Source organism: Lottia gigantea, assembly GCF_000327385.1.
Source record: "Lottia gigantea unplaced genomic scaffold LOTGIsca_10, whole genome shotgun sequence".
NCBI lineage: Eukaryota > Metazoa > Mollusca > Gastropoda > Lottiidae > Lottia > Lottia gigantea.
In genome coordinates, this window is record NW_008706747.1 from 3961012 (window position 1) to 3980358 (window position 19347).

At 35.2% G+C, this 19347-nt stretch overlaps 1 protein-coding gene across 1 annotated transcript; it reads right to left on the bottom strand.

Moving 5' to 3' along the window:
- Nucleotides 1-10398: 10398 nt before the first annotated feature.
- On the bottom strand, nucleotides 10399-19160 carry LOTGIDRAFT_230041 (hypothetical protein; the record flags this gene model as incomplete). The annotated part of the gene is made up of 18 exons (XM_009046252.1): nucleotides 10399-10640; nucleotides 10935-11312; nucleotides 11630-11867; nucleotides 12126-12398; nucleotides 12919-12994; nucleotides 13340-13518; nucleotides 13674-13741; nucleotides 13996-14157; nucleotides 14613-14793; nucleotides 15311-15543; nucleotides 15804-15970; nucleotides 16157-16238; nucleotides 16613-16819; nucleotides 16948-17022; nucleotides 17385-17569; nucleotides 17944-18030; nucleotides 18206-18303; nucleotides 19149-19160. 18 exons carry the CDS (start codon nucleotides 19158-19160, stop codon nucleotides 10543-10545), a joined length of 2799 nt encoding a protein of 932 aa, XP_009044500.1. The 3' UTR covers nucleotides 10399-10542.
- Nucleotides 19161-19347: the final 187 nt, after the last annotated feature.

Genomic DNA, 19347 nt, shown 5'->3' on the forward strand with positions numbered 1-19347 from the left:
GTTGACAGACCTTTTTTAGCAATTGGGAGAAAGGAAAGTGTCAAAGCCTTTTCGAGCAGTCTCTCAGTGAGTTACATGCTTGCTCGCTAACCTGAGGATCCAGACAAAGATCAAAAGGGGCTGACATGACAGCCCAAGATCGTCGTAAATCCTTTTTGGGCTGTGGTTACTGAGTAAGACACTTGTCTGGTCAATTGAAGGTCCATGGTTAAATCACATCATAGAACGAGATGTAAATTAGGATTTTTCAACTGTCAATGATACACGTTTGAGAGGCAATATTTTGCTATAAACTCAGTTTTCCTGGATTTTGTCTTAAATAAAAAATGTTTTTTCAGCAACAAAGAAGGAATGATGATAAAACCTCCAGATATACCCAAAATGAAAATTTTAGCCTCAGATATCCAAGCATGGGAAGAGGTAACTATGAACAAATATTTTTTTGAAAAAAATTATCAATTCTGATTCTACTAAATTCAGTACCGGTACTCCAAAAACTCATATAACAATGAAGCTAGGTTTAAATTAATATAAATATTATCAATATACAATATTAATATAGACTAGGGGATAAACTCATCGGACAAACGATTATTCTTTCCAATTTTACGCAACTAATTTTCTACAAGGCTAATCCTAATTCTTAACAGCAATGTTATAACCTGAAATTATTAATTCTTTATGATATGTAATGGATCTTTCTATTTTGTTCTTGTAGATTTTGAGTAAAGAGTCAGAAACATTCGGTGGTGATCTATTTTTGTCCAATCTTGACATCCTAATGAATATTCGTAAAGAAATGGAAGGCTGGACTGACATGGCGTTACGTGTGTTCGGTCGTCATCGTGGATTGGATGGTAAAACACATACAGAACAGGTTAACATGATGGTACTCAACGAGGTAGGTGGAGCAGACGTATATTTTTAACTTTTGAGCTCTTAGGATGATTATCTTCAGGTTTTTATACCAGGTTTTCCCTGTCAGTGATGCAGGTCGGAGGGACTGACATGAAAAAAGTGTTAGTCTTTCAGATAGGACAATTAACCAAGGCCCTGTGTGATGCAGGCTGTGCATGTTAAAGATCCCTTGACAGTTGGAAATTGAAAATTAGTAGGCTAATGCTCCTGTACTGGCAAAATTACTCTCACTGCATACTGCATGGTGTTGCCAGTCTTCACTAGCCCACATGGTGCAGAAAATTACTCTCTTAATTTTTTGATTGAATTTTCAGGAAGTTGACCAATTATTGAAACAGTTTCATCATAGGGTTACTGGAGAAAATGGTCAGTACACTTAAAATGAAGTTTTTTTCTAAAAATTGGGAGGCAGTAGCTCAGTGAGTCAGATGCTTGCTTAATAAACTGATGTATCCAGGTTTACATCCTGGCATAAATCAAGATGATGCCTTTGGACACACTGAAATTTTTTTTGACATGACATGACATTTCAATAGAAAATAAAAAATGTTTTGCCTTATTGAATGCAGGGCTGATATTATGTACTGTAGGAGAAAAATACTGCTATAGAAAAACTTCAATGATAGTAAGAAATAAAAACATAAGTGCTAAATAAGGGAGACAATCAATGTTAATTATTACAGGAGTCGCCACTGCAGTCATTCATCTAATGAATGCTATAAATAGCTGGGAGAGTCGAGTAACCACAGCGATTAATGGTGGTAAAGATATCAGCGAATCAGAATGGTCCACGTTTTTTATGACATTAGAAGATTGGGTGGGAAGTTTGAACGAAGCGTGTCAATTTATCGGCACCACACAATGTGAAGATGAACGTGCAGAAAATAAACCACATTCCAGGTATTTCACATTTTTTATTGTAAGAGATAACTGTTACCATCATAGGTGTAATGGTATCTTCATATTTTTTTATTTATTTTTTCAAGTGAGGTCAGTATTGCAGGTCAAAGTGGCCTGAAAAAGCATCATTTGAAAGGGGAAATGAACTGAAGACCGAGGTGATTGAGGCTCAAATTTTATTTAGAAATGGTAAAATTTTCCTTGTTGTTTGCTTCATGGCATTTAGTTTCTTTGTTTTGTTCATTTCAGTATTGATATCCATGACACTGTTCGTAAAAGTCAGAAATGGTTGACGACAGCTTCCAGTGCCATAGATAGTGAAGATGCTAAACTTGTAGATCAGGTATGGAAAATTTGTGGTTGGGGTAGAGTTCATGCTTAAAAAATTGGGGGTGGGGAATTTGGGTAGGGTTCCGTAGATAGTGAAACTGGTGGGGCTAAAAGGGGTCAGAATTGATAATTAGGGGTGGGGGAATTTCTGTTGGGGGAGGGGGGGGGGGAATGGGCAAGGATCTTTCCTATTGTTATGGATCAAATAAGTTTAACGATACATTCAGACCAACATGTACTTTAATCTGACAAAAGAGTGATATTAAAGTGGTATTTATAACTAATATTTTTTCTCCTCTAGGTTTCGTCTCTTCATTCCGACATGGTTCAATGGATGGTCCAATTATTGCTGCGCTTGGCCCCAGACAGGGAAGACCACTCTGAGGAGGCTCGGCAGATGGCGCTAATTGGGACGTCCTCCATCCCACAACTTCACGAAACGGTCAAGCTTTTGTTTCAACAACTAGAATTATTCTCAAACTATGTAACACTGTGAGTCCATATTTTTTTTTTAACTATAAAATTTTGTTTCCCTTTCCAAACCTTTTTAAATTCATTGGTTTTTGCTATTAATTTGCACCTGCACTTGCAACAGTGTTTACCACACTGACTCCTGCTTATTAGAAGATATGAAACAACCATTTTTTTTAAAAGATTAACAATTTAGATTCACAAGAATCCTGTCTACTACGGTACTACTAGACATATATTTGACTACTGACTCAAATTCTAATCTAAAATCTTCAAGAATTTCCTGCTTTTGCAAATTCCATGCACATTTAGTTAGCACTAATCAACTCTTTCTTACGATTTGTCACTCTGTCTGCAATTTTCCTCCATTTTCAATTTCTACTGTTATTTGCACTAATGACCTCGGCCAGTGCTTTACAGAAGAGTTTTCCAAGAACTTCCTCACTCATAATATTTATCAACTATTTTAACCTTTTTTATCAGGAGATCTCTAGAAGCGGAAGATCTCGTCACGTTTGTGAACTGTAACTCATTTGAGTCGCTTGCTAAGAAACCTGTCGCTGTTACAGTTTCCTCCCTTTCTATCAAACTAGCTTTGTGAGTTATTTCCCCTAGTTAGTGATGTTCCTTTATTCAATTCATTTTAAATTCTTTCCTTCTATTTTTTGTTTAAGATGACGTGTTATTTTGTTTTGATTTTCATATTTTGATATTGTTGTTCTATTTTTCTTTATTTTCAATAGCTGTTGAGTTATTTGACTTATTTCCTTGTTTTTGCAATGTTTGTTGTATTCAATACATGCTTTTACACATGTTTTTCTTTGTTTTGTTTTTACTATACCTAATAATTTCGATTTTTGTTTTTAATATTTAGAATATATATAAATGTTATGGGCTTCTCTCCAGTAAGCTTCAAAAGTTTTGGCTGAATGTTTTCATGAACTAAGCTACTTTGGCATATATTTCTTGAATTTTTCATGTACATCTTCAATAAGTCATTAGTGTACTGAAATGTAAAACTTAATTTTAAAAGGTCCATTTCATTTCTTTTTCGACTAAAAGCAGTTTCAAAATTTGTGTATGTAGGTCCTAATAGTATTTTGATTGAAAACAACACCAATTTCAATCTTCTAACAATGTGAATTAATGAAATATTTTAGTTGTTGTGATGGTATTGTGGTAGATAACACTCAGAAACGTCAAGATTTACACGAAGAAAATGCTGATCACGAGCTACGAGATCTTCATCGATTACGGGTAAGATTTAAGACAAATTTCATTGAGAGAGGACAACAGCTGCTCAAGAATAATCTGGAAAGCTTTGTCCAAGGTAGGCCTATCATAACTTTTCCCTGTTTGAAAGAGGGAATCAAAATTGACAACTAAGATAAACTTGTTTAAAATGTGCCTCAGCATCAATTTGGATAATTCCAATTTTCAGACAAATGTCTGTGGGTCTTGCAATCCCACTAAAACTAAGCGTTTGAAGACATCACTATATGTTTTTGTTAATTTTAGACGGAATGTGATAGTTGGATACAAACAGCTCAGATTTTAACAAGTCAACTAATGAAGGAACCGATCCATGAACTTTTCCCACCTCGACAGTTGGCAACAGACGTCAAAAAACCTGAGCAGACGGACAGGATCAGTTATAATGATAAAGAAAAGTTGGCGGAGATTGGGGATGAGGGAAAGGTCAGCTTTTTTTATTTTTTGCAAAAATATTGATGAAGGGTCCAAGGTAGGACCTTTGTTTTAATTTATGGACAAAAGTATGGTATGAAATGTGATGTATTTTGTTGAAAAGAAAAATTTGTCAAAAAATTGATTTAGAAAGCACACAAAATTGATGGTCTCTCACAGTCTACAGTTACCTTAAAAAATTTTATCACTATTATTTTGAAATTTGCCCTGGCAAATTTCTTTCCCACATGGGCCTACATTTGATTTTTGGTTTTTTTAATTTTTCAAAACAAAATTGTGCAGGTCTAAAGCAAATATTTAAGAATTTCATTTTGAGAGAATGTATTCAATTCATTCTCTTCTTGATGCAGTTTACAAAGTCAAGTCTCAAGATGAAGAAGATAGATCTACAATAACAAAGAGTGTCATTCTATTTTTTTTCCCTTTCTTTTTTAGGAAGAAGAGGAAAAAGTTGTAAAATCTGAAAATGTAGAATCAAAGAAAACAGAAGAGTCTAACATACCTGCAGCAAAATCCATGGAAACACAGCTCAAAGACACATCTGATGTCAGTGATGGAGCAGGTCAATCTACAGTAGCAGAAGTGCAGCCTTCAGGGGAGGTAACTCAACAAGCACAAAAAGGGGAAGTAACTCTACCACCTCAAAGAGGGGAGATAACTCAACCAGCACAGACTGGAGAGGATACCGAGCCACAAGAAACTCAGAAACTTGAACCAGATGGAAACCAGGATGAACCAGTCCCTCATGAACAGGAAAGCTCACAAATTCAGGTTATTATTTTTTTGTCTTGGGCTGAGATTGGAAATAGTGGTTAAAAGGTAGTTTGTATGGATAAACCAAATTCCAAGTCTTAGGGCAGCAATTCAAAAGAAATTTGAATAGGAAATTAGTCACAATTTTCCAGTTGCATACAGTGTAGTTTCTATAGAGACTGCCCTAGCTTTGCCCCCACCCCTTTACAGAGGAAATGAATTGCATGTGAGCCCCCTGATGATTGTGGGGCCTTAACTTGGCCCCTCTCAGCAGTGTTTCTACAAGGGGTCCATGCCCAGCTTTGGCTACCCTCCAGTCTTTCAAATTATATATCACTTAACATAGTAACAGAATTGTCTTTGACCCCCCGGCAATTCTGTGGCCTCTATGGGGCCCTTCCCCTCGCCACTGGCTGCCTGCCATCAAGTCTAGTTTGTAAATTCTGATCTGATTGCAGGAACCAGAAGTTGATAAAAGTGAGAAGTTGGAAAAGATTGGCAGTGATAATAATACACATATAGAAAATCTTCATCATACTCTTGACATGGTAAAATATCTTTTCATACCATAACAAAGAGCATATCCCTGAGAGTGATGCAGGTGGGACTGACATGGAAAAAGGATCTTGCTGTTCAGATGGGACAATAAACTAATGTCATGTCCTGTAGGCCTAATATAATCCATAGAATGTGCACATTATAGAACCTTCACAACCATGAGAATGTCCTCATCATGCCATGCAGTTAGTTTATGGCATAGCATGTTTTTATTTGTCTGAACTGGACCAGAAAAGCAGGTAATATCCATTCCATTTTTTAATTCTCTATGTTGTTTTGCAGCCACCTCCAGAACCAGAAACAGCAGTGGGAACTCTAAAAGAAGTACCAGATACTAAGAAAGCCTATGAAGCTTTGGCTGCTGTGGACACTCTACAGAAACAATTATTGTAAGTTGGATTACCTCCCTTGGCACAAAAAATTATCTCCCTTTAGTCTGCAGGAAATTCAAAATTGGACTCTTTGTTCCTTGATTGGAATTGATGAATGAAAAAAGCTGAGCGCATAGAAACAGTTATTACTCAAGAGTTTGTTTTTTTTGGAGTACTCATAAAAACCAATGTCTTCTTATCTTTTAATTTTTTTGGCATAAATTTTCCTACATGTTTTCCTAACATTGACATTAAATGCTTAAAGTTCTAAATCTACTTTATTCTATGACAACAGATCTACAGAGGAAAGAGCACAAACTGCAGAAGACCGAGCCTCTACAGCTGAGCTGGAACTGGCAGAAACCCAAGAAAGAGTCCGAGCCTTGGAACGAAAACTGGCAACATTGACCGAAGTCCCTGAAGATACCTCCACTAAGGTGGCTCCACCTGTTCAGACTCCTCAATCTCCATCGAAATCTCAGACACCCGTTGTCACGGAAACCAAAGAAGAAAAGAAATCAGACGTGAAACATAAAAGAGCATCAGCCAAGAAGAAAAAATAAAAGTGTAGTTATTTTAGAATCAGATAAAAATCTACTTTAAATGAGGCAGTTCAAGGGAATTTTTTTTTGAGAAATGTGGACATTTTAGATTAAAATGAAAACATCACTACTTGATGAAGTAGACCTATTGGATCAATATCTACTTTGAAGGTGTGGATTTTAAGAGAAACATTTGAGAAGTTGCGACATTTTTAACTGTTGAATTCTGTGCATTGTAAATTTTGGCAACTTGAGGGAATATTTTTCAAAATGTAACCTAAATAAAGCAGTTTTAAAGAATGATTTTGACCACCAGGAGGAATTTTTAATGGCTTACTAACTTGAATGTTTTGAATTGTAAATATTGTTTTAAAGTTAACTTATTTATTTAATCCTTTTAACACCATCTTAGTTTTGAAAGCCAAGAGACGTCACCTAAGTTTACACTTTTAAAATCCAAAGTCTCAATTAGTATAATGTGTGGAGTTGAAATTGTGTATATTGAATGTTGTATATTATACCATCTGTGATATTCTACTTATAGATATTTTTAACTTGAACAGCATTGATTTGTATTTATTCCTTCTTGAGTCTGGAATTCCATGGCTGAAAGTATTTGCACACAATCCGTCCAAGAAGGCATACATTCTAGCCTTAGTTTTGCAGAAGTATTAATGGGCAATCCCCAAAAACTGTTTAAAATCTAGCCTTATTTGCCTAGAAATACTAGCATCAAAGCAAATATTTTCTATGTATGTTGCAAGGATATCCACAAACATATCTGGTGATAATTAATTCTAATATATGTTTTGGGTATCCAACCAAGCATCAGTTAGCCAAAACCCAATACTTATCAGCATTATATGATTTGACTATTTTTTTTAATATATGTTTTGGGTATCCAACCAAGCATCAGTTAGCCAAAACCCCCCAAATACTTATCAGCATTATATGATTTGACTATTTTTTTTATTATATGTTTTGGGTATCAAACCAAGTATCAGTTAGCCAAAACCCCCCAAATACTTATCAGCATTATATGATTTGACTATTTTTTTTAATATATGTTTTGGGTATCCAACCAAGTATCAGTTAGCCAAAACCCAATACTTATCAGCATTATATGATTTGACTATTAATTTTTAATGTATGTTTTGGTTATCAAACCAAGCATCAGTTAGCCAAAACCCAATACAATTCAGCATTATATGATTTGACTATTTTTTTTTAATATATGTTTTGGGTATCAAACCAAGTATCAGTTGTGATATTTATGTGTTAGTCAGTGCTGTATTATAATTATATAAAAATTAAAACTGAAATTCTGATTAAGAGCGTTATTAACCATTACACAATATGGAATAAATCTTGAAGCTCCAGTGTTCATTCCCAGTATATATTGAGATAAAATCTTCAGATTTTCAAGCCCAGTGATTTAAGTCGAAAAGGCTGAGATTTGGATGGTACTGAGGCCCGTTGTGCTGCAGTCTGTGCATAGTCGGACATGTAAACCGAGTAGGCTAAGCCACTTCCCAGGCAAAATTTCCCTTGCTGCACACTGAAGGGCGTATATCATGGGGGTGTAGAAAAAAAAATGAATTAAAGAAAAAAACAAATTCTGTAGTTTATAGAAAAATTTTAATCACTTAGTGATTGTTTCTAGAAAATACTGTTGTCATGACAACAAATAAATGGCAGCAGATATACAAAACAATCATTTCTGATTGGCTAGTTTAAACGATGGCACATACTAACCAGGCTCGAATTCTCCAAAACTTTAGATGGTTTAATAGTGTTCTAGTCATCCGATTGGTCAATCACTAAAATTAATTTTAAATTTAGTTTTATTATCCAATCAGATTACTGTATTTCTTCAAATCCGGCTTTTATCTTATGTTTTTTTGGAGTATAAAGCTCCTAGCACGGACAGTTCTATGGGATATGTGCCATTGTTCAGACAAAACCAAAACTTTTACTGCATATTTCAATACTTCATTCATTCTTTCTCATAGCAATCTCAAATAATCCATGTTTTAACAATTTCACTGTACAAATATTATATTTACAAGTTTCAATTACTTTATATATTATTATTCATTCAAATACAATCCCTTTTGCTAAAAAAAAGTTCATGAGTTTGTAGTTTGCAGGAGCATCATAGGTTTTTGATAATCATAGCATATCATTCTAAGAAATCTGATTGGTTGATATTATTGCAGTGATAATATTCATATTAACCAATCAGGGGCCTTGTAACAAACATAGCAGTAAGAAAAATTCTGATTGGTCAATATTCTCTAGTCATGTAGTAAATATCAACCAATCAGATTTCTAGCTTATTGTCAGAAACATCGTAAAATAATGGTAAACATTATAAACCTTTATAAGAACTCTGATTGGTTGATGTTATTGCAGTGATAATATTAACCAATCAGATGCCTTGTTTATTGTTGTATATTGACGAAACTGAGCTTGATTATAGGCTCAATATAGAACATAATTGGACTCATTTGATAAATTTATAAAGCAAGCAATCAGATTTATATATATCATGCATTAAGTATGTTGACACATCATTCACAGCACTAAATGCACATCAATTCAAATGCATGTGCATTTCACAATATAGGTCAAAGGGCACATAAATCTATAAATATCTCTCTGCAAGTCAATTTGGTTTTTGGCTATATGACAATTCACTTAGGATTGCAACAGTACAAAATGTCCAAAGCTCATTTGCTAAAAATGCACATAATTCATAATCAGTTTTGCAAACATATCAGCAAATTTTTCATGCACACAGATTAAGCACAAAAAATTACGAAGACACAAAAGTTCAGTAAAGATCACAGACATATGAAGAACGCTTTTAGTTTTTTTTCAGGAAATTATCACAACTTTATGAGTTTGCCACAATTCTACGAATTTATTGTCAGTTTGCATTTGCACAATTTACAAGTTTTAGCATCTTTGATTATTTTGTTGAAAATACCAGAACAATTTTTTAATATAATTCGCTTTTTTCCACATCAATTAAACTCTTTTTTTCTAGTTTTTGTACTTGAATGCATCAGAGATTTAAGCTAATGTTTTAAGCTTTCATATATGTAGGTATATCCCAATGCTTTAAGCTTTAGCAAGTTTTTTATCCAATGGAAATTTCACTCATTCTAGTTTGTGGAAGCACTTTTCAAGGACCAGCAGGTAGAAAGGATCTTTGAGAACACAAGTTGCTATCCTTGAAAGATCCATGACAAGAGGTTTGGTCAAGGACCAGCTGGTAGACAGGATCCTTTGTGAACCTAAGTTGTTATCCTTGTAAAACCTGGATGTTTCCTGCACTTTCTGCCACTGATAAGTACGGTATATTCAATGTCCAATTCTTTAACCCTGTATGTCATTTAACTTTCACTTTAAACCACAATATGGCCACATTATGCCATCCTTCATCATGATATTTCCACTTTTTTTTGGGCAAATATTTAAATAAACGATCTTTGCTCTTGAATCAGTTTGAAAAGTGAAAAAAATGTTCGACATCCACAAATTTGAAATCCATAATCTTTATAAAGTACGGAAAGATCTTCCGAATCAATTTGATGAAATGCTGAAATTTTTGAAGAATATTCGACCTTCCTTTTTTGTCAGCATTTCCAAAGAGAATTTGGCATTTTCAGTGATAAATCATTTCTTATAAAACTTTCAAAATTCACAGAGATCCAAAATCACAAGCACACTTTTTAATCTAAATCATGTTCCATAGTTAGAACTTCATCACAAAAATCATAATTTTTTCGGAAATTTCTGAATTTTTTTAATCATTCTTCCAAAATAACCATTTTATTTTCCTTCTTGAATAACTAAAATGATTTATAGAATATTCTCTCTCAATTCATCACTCCTGCACTTCCAAATATGAAATCCTTCCACCAAATCTCCCACCTTTTGATTTTCTAGCACTTCAGATGACTATTCTATGTTAACCACTTTCATCAGGACACTGGTGATTGCCCATTTTGGGGGTTAGGGTGAAGAAAACTGCAGGTGTCACCAAATTTACAACCGCCATTTGATAAGAAATGTCGACAAACTGGAATGAAAGAAATTAAGTTAAGTCATTGTTCCACATTTCAAAACCAACGATTGAAAAAAGTAAAATATCATCAAAACAAAGCACAAAAAAAAACTTTTCAATTTCAAAGACAAATCAGGGCAAGTAAATACAAAATATATTGGCTTACTTTAAACATTGGCCATTGTTACTGAATACAATCAACTCTCTTTCATAGCTTATATAAAGATATATTCACAAAATAACCTTGGAAAATGAATTTCTAATTCATTACAAAAAATCCACAAAACAGACTGAAATCTTTTGACTCACCTTGTCTCTTTCCCTTTCCACCCCGATTATCTCTTCTGCCTCTATCATTTCGTCCACCACGACCCCTATCATCTCTCCTATCATCACGGTTACCTCCCCTGTCTGGGCCACGATTATCACGCCCACCACGATTTCCACCACGACCACCTCTCATTGGACCACGATTCATCGGGCCACCACGCCTCTGGAAATTATGTCTTGGACCATTAGGTCCCATTGGACCTCCAGGCCCCATGTGTCCTCCCATCATGTTATCACCCCATTCATCTCCAGGCCCAGGACCCATTGGTCCTCCTTGTGGTCCAGGGCCAGGGCCAGGTCCTCGCATCGGGCCACCTGGTCCCTGCGGTCCAGGCATTCCCATCTGTCCACCAGGTCCTAAAATTACAAATCAATCACCCCATGAACATCTAAATTTAAAATTTATAATCCCATCTTCCACTTTTATTTTTTTACAATATTGCTTTTGTCTGTGATATCAGTTAACTGGAGGCCAAACGTTTATATGTCATTTAACATCTAACCATATTGTTTTCGGTCGTTTGCTTTTTACAAATATTATCCAATCATAATTGTACATGTGAAACGACCCTAATCAAACAAACGACCCATTGTAAAAATATCAATCTTAAAATTATAGTTATCTTGATTCACATTTGATTGGAAACAAGAATAATCAGAATAACCCAACCTACCTGGTCCCATAAATCTGTTAGGAGGGGGTCCTCGAGGGCCTCCAAGGGGAGCAAACCCAGGAGGAGCAGCTCCGAGCAGCCCTGGTCCCATTCTAGGTGGTCCACCCATCATGTTCGGACCGCTGCCGCCGAAGTTGGAACCCATCTGGAATAATTCTGGAAGTTGATGTCTGAAAGGTTCCAGTGCCATTCTCAACTGGTCTATCATCTGATTCTGGTTGCCATCTTGGCTGGCTTGCTGAAAAACAAAATCAAATAAGACTGCTGAGCTACAAACTGACTGATGTTCAACAACTGTAATCAATATTTGCACCATTCCAATTATCAGTCTGACATCTGTGGATGCAATTCCACTCAAAATATGATTTTATGACATCACTTTTGTCTATGGGCCTTGGTGATGGTGATGTAGCACAAGGGGCCTCGATTTAATGTCCTGTAAGTTTACGAAAATAAGGCTCCAGGTTAATAAAATAAAATTCTGAAAATATCTCACCATAATGACAGCCAACATATTCTGGACATTCTGCATCATATCATTAGATACATTGTTCCCAGTCGGGGGATTTTTACTAAAATTATTTAAAATATTGGTCAACTCTGGTGGCAGACCGGGGGGTGGGGCTCCCATTAGAGCAATAGGATGACCTCCTTGGTGAATCCCGTGGTTATTCTGTTGTAGTAACTCTGGGGGGTCAGGTTTTAGTTTATCAGGTTTCTGGGTAATGTTGTCATACGTATAGGAATATTCTTCTCCTGACGATGAAGCCTGAAATTTGAAAATGAAAATTTTTCAGATTTTGAATACACTGAATGCACTGGCTCTGGTTTCAGAATTAGTAGAAGTTAAGGTGAGACTTTTAGAAGTTATAGACCACTGAAGGATCTTTAATGGCTTATTGACTTAACCAAACAGTTTGGGGAACCAGGGTTGAAAAATCTGAAAGGTATTATCTAGGCTTATGCTGGGATTAAACCCTGGACCTTCAGGTTAGCGAGGAAGCATCTAACTCACTGAGTCAATGACAGTGGGAAACCTAATTGAAAATTTCAAAGGTATTTTCCTGGCTTATGCTGGGATTAAACCATGGACCTTTGATAAGCAAAGTTTAACTTGTAAAATTGGAAATTTCAAGATCAAGGCATTCAAGAGACTTCTGTGACTCCAAGTGGCATCGATTTGTGAGTTCCGGACAGGTTCGACCTGTTCCAATTCTAGAACGCAATTCTTTAACTGTAAGGAACAGAGTGTCATCAAGCGTTCTAGAAGAGTAAGGGAGATAACTTACATCAACTAAAGGTATATTAATAGGTTCCTCTGTTTCTACTGCTTCTAAATCGGGTTCTGTTGGTGTATCTGGTAACCTGGAAACATTAACATTTCAAATTGAGTTGATCTTCTTGAACATGTTAATCAAAGCAAATTTTAGTACAATTAAGCCCATTAAAAGGATAAAGTCTTTCTAAAATTTATATTAATATTTGCTTCACCTTGGGCTTATATTCAAAAACTTAACTTAAAGGAAATTTAGAAACACAGCAATCTGATTGGATAACAAAACTTAATTAAAATTATGTGTATTAGAGACACTGATAGCATCAATTTACACCATTTTAATTTTTAATCAGAAGTCTGTGGTTCCTGCAATTCCACTACAACTGAACATATAATAAGGTAGGACATCTGAAAAATTGTAAGAGAAAACTTACATAGCCTTCGAGAAGAAAAGAGCTTGAAGAACACTTTGTTCTCGCTGATTCTGAATGTCACGTTCGGTACTGTTGCATCCTGGGACGACCACGGAACTTAGTCCTGTTAATAATTCAGGTTTGCGCCATTGTACAGCCTCATTCTGGTTGTCATGGTGACTAAACTTTCTATCCATTGCCTACAAAAAATAGTTTTTTTCGTTATTTTAGAACATTTCTGAAATTATGTGATTGGGTTTCTGTCACTATGATCTACCCCCAGAAAACTATTTCTTGCCCCAATTACCATCCTACCTGCTAATAAACATAATTTTAAGGGAAAAAAGTAACGTACCCTTCCCTCCATCATTCTTTCAGCTTTCTTTAAACTATTAAAACTATCTTTCGGTCGGTTCACATTTTCTGGAAAATTTCAAAAGAAACGAATGAAACAAAATAGAAAAAAGAAATCTCTGTATATCTTATTCTTCCCTCATTGTTCACTGCACATAGTAGCTCTTTATCATAAGTTCAATTATAAATGGAATAAAATAGAGTTATGATTCCTACTCTCAGAGCAAGACTGAATAAATATAGATAGAAAAAGTCCGATAAGAAGCAAAAATGTAGGACATAAATCTGATTTATGAAATTCTAAATTAAATTCCGAGACGTACCTCTTTCAGTTTCATCCATTTCAAAATAATGGAACTGACAAAGCCTGTTATCATCCACCCAGCGAAGTTTTTTCTTGGGTTTTTTCCGTTTGATCATGCCAGTTGACAGCAATCCCTTCTGATCTGGGTCTTCTACGTTTTCTTGTCCGTTATTTTCATCTTCTAAAAGATAAATGGCAGCCATTTTAATCATCTCTGGGCATCGCACAAACATAGGAAAGTCCAATACATAGAGTATCGAATACTCTGATTGGATGATGTTATTGCAGTGAAAATATTAACCAATCAGATTTCTAGCTTGTTGTCAGAAACATCGTAACTTAATGATAATCGTGCAATCTAAATATTAACCAATCAGATTTCTAGCTCGTTGTCAGAAACTTTATGCAATCGTTAACATACAAAGCTAAAAAATTGTGTGAATAATTTTGACCAATCAGATTTTTAGCTTGTTGTCTAAAAACATGGTAACGTTAAGATAATAATTTAGAATCGATGATGTATAGTAATTCCAATTTTTAATTCTGAAAAGAGTACTGGTAGCTAGAAAGCAGATCTAGCGTACAGCGAAACAAACATTTACACAACTGAAAATGGCAATTGGAACAGAAACTTACCGTTTTTCTTGCCGGAATCATCAGGATTTTTATTTTCCATATCCTCATCTACGGGTGTACTAGGTCGTTCTGGAGACAACAGCGGCATCTGTAGATTCACAGGATTCATTTCTTCCGGCGATGGTGATCTCTCTTTCGTTTCTTGTGGTTCTTCAGCTGTTTCTAAAGTATCTTTATAAAACTGAAAAAAAATACTGATCCTTACAAATAACTTTTTAAAAATAGGAAAACAGAAGAAAGACATCTATATCAAATAACTGCCCAGGTTTACGAAGATCCTTTCTACCAGCTGATCCTTGGTCAAACCTTTAGGCACTGATTTGACAAGGATCAAGGTTCATAAGGCTACTGTCTAGCAGCTGGTACTTGGCCAAACCTCTTGGTGATTATCCATACCCATTTAGAGCTGGGTCAACTAGAATAATGACAACTGAGGTTCTTGGGGATCCTTTTCACCAGCTGGTCCTTGACCAAGCCTCTTGGTTATCCATACCCATTTAAAGCTGGGTCAACTGTAATAATGAGCAATGACAACTTAGGTTCTTGAAGATGCTTTCTACCAGCTGGTCATTAGCCAGGTCTAGCAACAATAGAAAAGCTGTTTTTTTTCACAAAATTAGACCAAAAGATAGACACCACGTTTCGAATGATCTTCGACCAAGTTCCAGAGCTAGCAAATAATCCACACCAAAACTTACTGAAGGAACAGACGGTAATCGTGAAGCGAGTGACGTTATAGGTGATACAGGTGGCACTGCAATAGGGGAGGTAACTACAGCAGGTTTTAAATCAGGAGGACCAGACGGCGTTGTAGGTGTTGTCGTGGTAACAGGTGACATCAACTTTTTCTTTTTCTTCACACCCCCGAACCTTGGTTTCACAGACAAACTGTCCATAAACCCAGAATCTTCATGTATTTCATGGGTAGGTACTGAAATAATGTGTCCAAATTTAGCAAATAATTTAATGTACGATTTAATGAAAGTCAAGGGCAATAACTCAATAGCATTTAATACCCTATTAGTGGCCAACGCCCTTTTCTTCCAAGCCAAAAACTTTAGGCATACAGGCAAAAACGAACAGGGATACCTTTCTTGTGGCACAATTTCCCTCATTGCATACTGCAGGGCATCGCCTGTATTAATCCCAATCTGATGACGAAACCAAAATTCAAAATAATTCAAGACTTACGTCGTTTAGCAGGAATGATTTTGATCTTGCCGTGCTGAACTTCTTGGGGTGAGGTAGATGGGGGACTAGTAGATGTTGGTAGGGTGGTAGCCGAGGATAATGAGGGGGAGGGGATTGTTAGGGTCAATCTTGACTTCTTCTCCGGGGGCTCCTCTATACTACTTGTACTGCGAAAAAAAAACACAAAATATTAATGACTAACGCTCATCTCATGCTACCGATAAATGTTTCAGATATACAATCCTCATCAGGACAGTTAGTTCACAATAGAGTTTCTATGAGGAGCAAAGAAAGGGACTGACTCAAGATTTTATTATTTAGAAGACTTCATCAATAAAGTTTACAGTACTTACTTGCGTTTTGGTAAAACAGGCAGTGGTTTGGGTTCCGTAACAGGTTTCTTTTTAACAGGGGCTATAGTCTGATCTTCCAGTCCTACAAATTACAATAGAAAAGAATGAAGTTTTATTTCCTGCTTTTGTAGACATTGTGAAATAAATAAATATTTTCCAGTAGTCTACCATTTCTTGATTTTCAACTGTCGAGGGATCTTTAACATGCAAAGTCTGTAGCACACGAGTATGTGTTTTTTTTGTTCCATCCGAACGCTTTTCCATGTTTAGTCCGTAAGACAGTGAGTAACTATTTGTAACAAAGGCTGTATTTGACACCCCTCAACTTTCATTTACACTCTTCCACACATGCATATTTTCTATCAATTATGTATGATTGGAAGAACTCATTTGTAAGTTAAGGGGTGATTTTTCTTGTCTGTCAAATTATATTCAATATAGTTTTTTTCAACTTACCAGTAGATCTAAATTTACTTTGTAAAGTTTTGACAGTTTTTGGTCGCTTGGCCGCACTATCATCGTTTGTTTTATCTTTGTTGGCATCGCTACTCCCACCTCCCGTCATGTCAGTGGCGCCACCTTCTTTATCTTTACTGCCAGAATGATGCCGATGATGATGATCTTTGTCTTTCTTTCGCTTCTTGTCTTTTTCTTTTTTCTTATCTGAAATTTAACCAATTTGATTGTATTGAATATTCATGAACCTAATCTAATCATGCACCTAATCATGGGTGCAATTAGTGCAATTAGTCATGTAAAATCTAATAAAAAAAAATATAAAAAATATTTACCATTTTCATCTGCGCGTCCACCACGGACTGTCTTCATCCATTTATCAACGATATCACTTGATAATACCTTTATACCTAGAAATAAAATAGATTGAAATAAATCTCAAAATAGAGCACTGGTAAAAACACTAGAAAACCCCAACTTTAGTCCCTTAATAAATGCATAGCAGGGATCTTATTCTCAAAAATACAGAAATCTGATTGATAATTAAACTCCATTTTAAATCAAATTTAGTGACTTCAGATGACTGGAACACGAAAACAAACCTTTTGGCTTTAACCTTAAAGGATAGTGACTCAGGTTCACCAGGATCCTTTCAACTAGCTGGAATTTGACCAAACTTCTTGGCAGTGTGCATTCTCAGACTTCTATCTGTTGGACTATCTAAACCCATTTACAGCTGGGTTGACTGGAATAATGAAACAAGCCCACTTACTTTCATTATCTGATTTAGCAAACTGTTTAATAGTTTTGGCAGCGTTGTTTTTCTTTAACAATTCTACGGTAATTGGTAGATCACGATAAACTTTTAACAATTCTAGTAGAAAACCAGTAAATTCTGGTTCTTTACTGTCCTGTAACCATTGGTTGAGAGTGTCCCACCCTCCTACTGCTATAAACCTGGAAGATAGAGAGAATGAATAAATGAATGGATGTGTGAATAAAAGAATGAGTGAATAAATGAATGAATGAATGAATAAATGAATGAGTGAATGAATGAGTGAATGAATAAATGAATAAATGAATGAATGAGTGAGCGAGTTAATGGTATGAGTGAATGAATGAATGAATAAATGAATGAATGAGTGAATGAATAAATGAATGGTGGAATAATTAAGTTGATGAATGAATGAGCAAGTTAATAAATTAGTGAATGTGTTCCTACTGCTTTAAACTGAATGAATGAATGAGTGAATGAATGAACTTATAAAGGAATGAATGAATGAGTGAATGAATGAACTTATAAAGGAATGAATGAATGAATGATAACTTACTTATTAAGTGTGGTAACTTCACTGGTATTACGTAAAATATTCAGATAGACACATTTACTGACCATTTTGACTGCATCCTTCATTAAACTGAAAACACCAACACTTCTCCAATAAGTTTCAAGAATATTAATTAATTTTCTTAAATAATTTGACATAATTAAGATTAAACAGAATAAATTGAAAACATTTTGAAACATTACATATTTCTGAAATAAAAAAAAATTTTATCAATTTTTTATTTATTTTTTTTAAGTTCACTAACCTACTTATTCTAGAAGCCTCTACAGGCCCTTTGATACAGCCCTCCGGTCCCAGTAACGGGGCCAGGGCATCCAGCAGCTGGTGGGCATCTATTGGTGACTGTAAAAAAAAATTACAAGATCAATATTTGAAAAAATTCCAGCAAAAGTGGACTTGAAGAAAAGGTTTGATTGAAATAAATGTATTTCATTGAAAAAATATCTTTAGAATGGAAGAGCAGCATACTTAATTATAGAGGGACCAGAAACTGTGACAGAATAAACTTAGTTTAATATTCATTTGCCACACAGGTAGAGGAATTTAAAATTAGGCAGGTGGCGGTTAAGTATTTGTCTAAAAAGATAGTACTGTCGCTCTCTAATCATCTTTGTCTAAACCTATGCTCGGTATTGGGTTTCCAACTGGTACCACAAGCCAACTAAATGAAATGAAATGAATGGAGTTTTACGTCCAACTTTTCTCCACCATGTGGGCTAATGAAGACAGATTAGCCAACTAAGGCAAGGGAGAAAGGGAGACATGTATCAGACTCTTGAAATGAAATAGGAGTTTTACATTCTACTGTTCTGCTCAAGATTAGCAGACAAGCTGGTTAAAATGGGCTACAGACTGGTATAACATTAATTTTTGTTTGTGAGAAAAAATAACTGCGTGCTTTGTGTTTTAACATTGTGTTGTTCACAATCGTGCAAAAATCCGGAATGGGTCCCTCTGAAGGAATTTGAGATTTCTGTTTCTGTCATTAACGTGCCATTTTTGTTCAAAATGTGCAGTAAGAATTGATATTAGAATTTGGATTGTGCAATTTTAACACTTGTGATTTAGTGACTTTCTGACCTACCATTAGTTTATTGCCTACAACTTTTGGGATAGTGACCCTATTTTGGGGGGTAAAGTTATTTCTATTCATTCTTTTAGACTTCATCACTTTCCTTTCAACCTACAGATAAAGTCATATTGTCATTTTTTAGCATGTAGAAAGAAAACAATAGGTGATGAATCAGTTTTTAACTCTTCATATTTAGTTCAAAGCATTAATTGTACTTTCATTACTTCAGAAATAATCTTAAATAAGGTTTATGTATCACCCAAAAATGTAGAAAAAGACATATTTGTACCCTAAATTCATCATATCTTGGATGC